The sequence below is a fragment of the Aptenodytes forsteri genome, unplaced genomic scaffold, assembly GCF_000699145.1.
Source record: "Aptenodytes forsteri isolate BGI_AS27 unplaced genomic scaffold, ASM69914v1 Scaffold54, whole genome shotgun sequence".
Taxonomy (NCBI): Eukaryota; Metazoa; Chordata; class Aves; order Sphenisciformes; family Spheniscidae; genus Aptenodytes; species Aptenodytes forsteri.
Window position 1 is genome coordinate 12,798,186 of NW_008796044.1, and position 4,373 is coordinate 12,802,558.

General features: G+C 50.1%; 2 protein-coding genes across 10 annotated transcripts in view; one reads left to right on the forward strand and one right to left on the reverse strand.

The window, feature by feature from the left end:
- RBM22 (RNA binding motif protein 22) overlaps positions 1-114 on the forward strand; it is a 6,878-nt gene extending 6,764 nt beyond the window's left edge. The window contains exon 10 of the mRNA XM_009286056.1: positions 1-114. This exon is cut by the window's left edge and continues 339 nt beyond it. The gene's annotated coding sequence lies outside the window, so the exon portion shown is untranslated.
- Positions 115-1,679: 1,565 nt separating this feature from the next.
- MYOZ3 (myozenin 3) overlaps positions 1,680-4,373 on the reverse strand; it is a 7,326-nt gene continuing 4,632 nt past the window's right edge. For all 9 annotated transcript variants that reach the window (XM_009285836.2, XM_009285834.2, XM_009285835.2 and 6 more), the window contains one exon: positions 1,680-3,069. In XM_009285836.2, coding sequence (XP_009284111.1) covers positions 2,907-3,069 — 163 coding nt within the window. In that variant the 3' untranslated portion in view covers positions 1,680-2,906. The remainder of the gene's footprint in view (positions 3,070-4,373) is intronic.

A 4,373-nucleotide genomic window follows, 5' to 3' on the forward strand; every position in this document is an offset into this window, starting at 1 on the left:
AGACAGAAGGGCTGTCGGGGGGGGTCTGTGAATCAGGTGTACCAGAATTACAGTGCTATCCATGTATCCCGTTTGCACACTTTTGAAATAAACTTCTGGAAAAACAAAACCAAACCCTTTTCAAGGCCATTCGATATCCTCCATCTGAACACTATGGACTACTTAAGCGTAAGCAGAGACTCTTCCCTGTCAGGTAACTAATGACTTACTATTCTAAGGAGGTATTAAACCAGGACCGAATAAGAGCTGAAAAACAAGCTTATCAGACGTGCCAAACCCATGGCTTTGCCTTACTATTGCCACAGAATTTTCCTCCCTCCTTTTTCCTGACTTCTTGCTTAAAAAAAAAAAAACAAAACCTTTTTTGGTGCTTCACTTCTAATCCTGCACGTCCTGAGCAAGGTAAGTGTTAGGTCATGCAAGCAGCCGGCGGGTAGCACGGGCCTGAGGCGGAGTGACAGGTTAGCAGTTGCCTGTTTTAGCCTGGTGAAGGCCCCCTCGGTGGCCCCCAGGGGCTGGGCTTGTGTTGCTGACAGCTGCGGGGGGGGGGGACACGCTGCAAGCTTGTCCTGGGTATATTGGGAGCGTGATTAGGGCTTTCGAGGCCTGCGGATACAGTCTCCTCTTAAACTGTGAGATGGATCCCACTTCGTCCTGCTTTGCTAAGACAGGAAACTTTTCTTTCTGTGCTCCAACTAGAGTGTCTGTCCAGGACCAACCGTGTCCTGCGTGGAGCCTGCCGTTGAATAAGATGTATGTACACGTGGCTGGAGGATTTTAAGTTTATCTGTACATCAGCTGCTTTCATGTAATGGATCTGTGGACATCTTTCTGTAAAGCAAAACATGATGGGACCTGTTCTGAAGCCTCATTTGCTTGTTTTAAAAAAAATACATTAAAATACTTGAATTTTTCAAGACTTTGCTTAGACTGCTTCCTGGAGCACAGTGTCTGAGGACTTTGATTTTTATTTGGCTGCTGCCGAAGCCAAGAAGCAAAGCGGGCAGTGACAGCGGGCCCACTTCTAGTTCTATGTGCTGTCTTGTACCACGCCACGGGGTCCCACCGATGCTGCCACCGAAGGGCTGGCAGCATCACACGTGCCTGCCAGACTGTTGGAGGTGGCATAGCACACGTGGCACCAGGGGCACGGCTGGCAGGCAGGTTGGCTTTCCCTGGAGAAAGAGCTGGGCTTTGCAGGTGATTAGTTTAGTTTTCGTCAGGTAAGAGCCATCCCAGGGCGGCGTTGGAGGACTGGCACAGGCCTGCTGGCGGATCGGGGAGGGCTGCGGCGTTTGCCGCTGCTCTGGCTCCGAGTCTCTGCAGTCGGGGCCCGTGAGCGCTGTGCAGAGGGGTCTCGAATGCAAGCAGGCTTTACGTTACTGCAATTTATTTATTATTTCCAGCCAGGTCCCTAGGGGTACACGGCTTCTTCAGCTGATGGACAGAGAGGAGAGACATGGGTTTGGAACAGGACAGCAGCTGGGCTTCATAAATTTTTAATGGTTAAGGAACAGCCCTTTTCTTTCCGTTTGCTTGTCCCCTCCTGCTTCTGTGGGAAGAACAGAGCAATAAAAGTTTCCTGCCTGGATGGTGTGTTGTGGCAGCAGAATCCCTGTGTGGGATTTCCTCTGCGCATCTGTCTGCACAGCCTTACAAATACACTTCACAAGCGAGGCAGCTGTTAACTGCATTTTTACCGCAAAATTTACTTGCCCAGTTTAACCACAGTGGTGGAAAAAGAAACTTTTATCCTGATGCTCCTGCTTTTTGCAAGATTAAATAAGGGTAACATTAAGAACCTGACAAAAGCAATTGTAGAAAGCCTGTATTAAGTTAGAGATTTTTGTTAGCGGTTAGCAGTGTTTTCCAGATGTTCTGATGACTGTCCTATAGACTGTTGTTAGCTGCGTGTCCCACTGTGTGTCACTGCTGAAAACGTTTGCGTAGTCGAATCCTCACTGCTGATTTTCGCGTTCACGGAGAAGCCTGTGCTTGCTCTGGAGTCACGGCTGCGCTGCTTTTCCTTCCCTCTGATGCTGAAGTTGCCAGAATACCCTGGCAGTATCTTTCAGACCGGTGCAATTTTGCAGTGCAGCTGGTCCAGGCAGGGCCTGATCCTTATTGACTAACTATACGAAGCAAATTTGGCGTAAGTCGATCCAAGGGCTTGGACATTTAAGCAAGGCATGCGAATAGCAGTAGGAAGGGGAAAATAACAGCTGCCGAGTGCTAGCCAGTAGCTTGTGGAAAACAGGCACCAGTTTCCAACTCCCAGTGTTCCCCTCCCATCTATCCCGGCTGTGCTGTACATGTGTTGATAAACAGGCAGATGCCCGGTTCCTCATTTGTTTTTGTTGTCCAGCCAAGCCCAAGGTAATTGCTCTTAACACGCCAGTGCCTCCAGTAACTTGTTTCGCTGGTGTTCTTCAATTATCACCTCCTCCCGCTGTCCTGACCAGAACGACAGATGTAGAGTTGTCCCAAAGATGGCATTTCTCTGCAAAGGCACCAGCTGTCAGAGCAGGTCTTGTGTGTTGGTGAAGAAGCAGCGAGACAGCTTGGTGTGTTGCAGCTGGCGGTCCTGCCGTTTTCCATGAGGCGGGGAGGAGGACAGGCTGTCTGGGATGTTTTGTACAGGAGCTTACGGGGATCTGCTTGCATTAACTATGAGCACTTGGCTGATTAGCTTAGCACTAAACACCCTTGTGACAATGGCTGGTACGAGGGGAATTCAAAATGGTCCCAGACTTGAGCTTGTTCAAATCCCCTTGAAGTAGATGACAACCTGAGACCACTAGCTTAGCTTTCACGAAGAATACTCGCTCCCCTCTCCCCTACCGTGCGAAGTATGTTTGAGTCTAGCAATGAAAGCATCCGTGGCGATGGGGAAGGGAGCGCGCGTACTACAGCTCATCGCTTTCTGGTAGAATCCGCACCCAACCTTGCGGCACCCTGTTGAAGTTGGGTCTGTGGGCGATCGCCTCCAGAGCGCTCAGGTTATCCAGCTCCGCGGCAGGCACAGACAACAGGTTGCTGACCAGTGCTCTGTCAAATGGGGTGGGAGCCCTGCGGCACGAGAAAAAGCAGACTTAGCACGTCGCGAGGAGAGGTTGTGCATGCGGTAAAGCTGACGGAAAAAGCAGGTCTGGATTTACTAACTCTGAGCCCAGCAGCAACCTAGCAATGCCCGTAGCAAATGACAACCCTCCTCTTCCTCCCCAGGGTGCCCTTAGAGTCTCTGCTAGCCCAGCGAGGTGCTTCTCTTGTACAGAGCCAACCTCAAGCTTTGGTGGGCCTGGAGAGCGGGGTTTGGCGCCTGAGCGCCAGTGGCTGTGCAGGGGAGGGAGGAAGCGCGTTCCTACCTTTACCATAGTCTCTCTTGATGGCCTCTGCCAACAGCAGTAGAGATGTTTTGCCTGTGAAGGGGGTTAGATTAAGAGCAGGTGATGGTGACAAACCCCCTGGTCTTTAGAAAATGACTTGTCCGCAGCTAATGTGTTCTGCAGAGGGCCGAGGCTGATAGTGCTGCCTCCTGATTGCTCTAGCACATGTGCAGGCAAATGTCTTTCTCTTGGCCCTGGCTCCAGTCTGCCTTTTGGGACAGCTTCTCTTGAACTATGACTAACGGGAGGAGCAGTGCAGGGGCAAGAGCTGTCATCCCTTTCTGGAGAAATGTGGAAAGGGACCGGGGAAGAGAGTGCCAGCCCCCAAAAAGCCAAGAATGTTGGTTTTGGAGCAGCACATGGAGGCTGAGCTATCAATGAGGCATAGCTGGGAATGTTTGCTTTGGGAAGCGCTGCTTGAACGTAACGTGGCACTGTTTTGCAACAGTGTCCTAGGGAGAAATAAGGAGGCGAAGGTAAATGAGAGAGGTTTGTTCCGGAAACTTTCTCCCTTTTGGGAAAAGACAGTTCTTTTCAAAGCTTGGTTTTCGCTGTCTCTTAAGGCAGCACACCTTAGCAAGGTGGCCAAAGGTGTTTGCCTCACAGCTTGAACATTTAAAGTTGGGAATAAATCAGCCTGCTTTAACGCAGTTGCTGTTGAGGTGGTGAACGTGCCCTTGCCCTGTGACCCATGTGAGCTGTGCTGGGATTCACCTAGCTTTAAGCAAGACCACTGGCTTCTCGCTAGCTGATTTGTTCCAAAAAGCTTGTTTTTCTGCAGTTTGGTATCTGATGAACTGAAAAGTGATTTAAAAGCCAACAGCTTGGAAGATCGTGAAAGCCCAGTTAAAAGCAGGTTGGCTGAATCTTCATGCCTCAGTGAAGAATTAGAGGAGGTGGCGAGGTGCTTGGTGTTAAATTAGCATCCATCTGTATTAAATAACAGGTCAAGGCTTTAAATAGGCAGCATGTGAGAGGGGAGAGAGA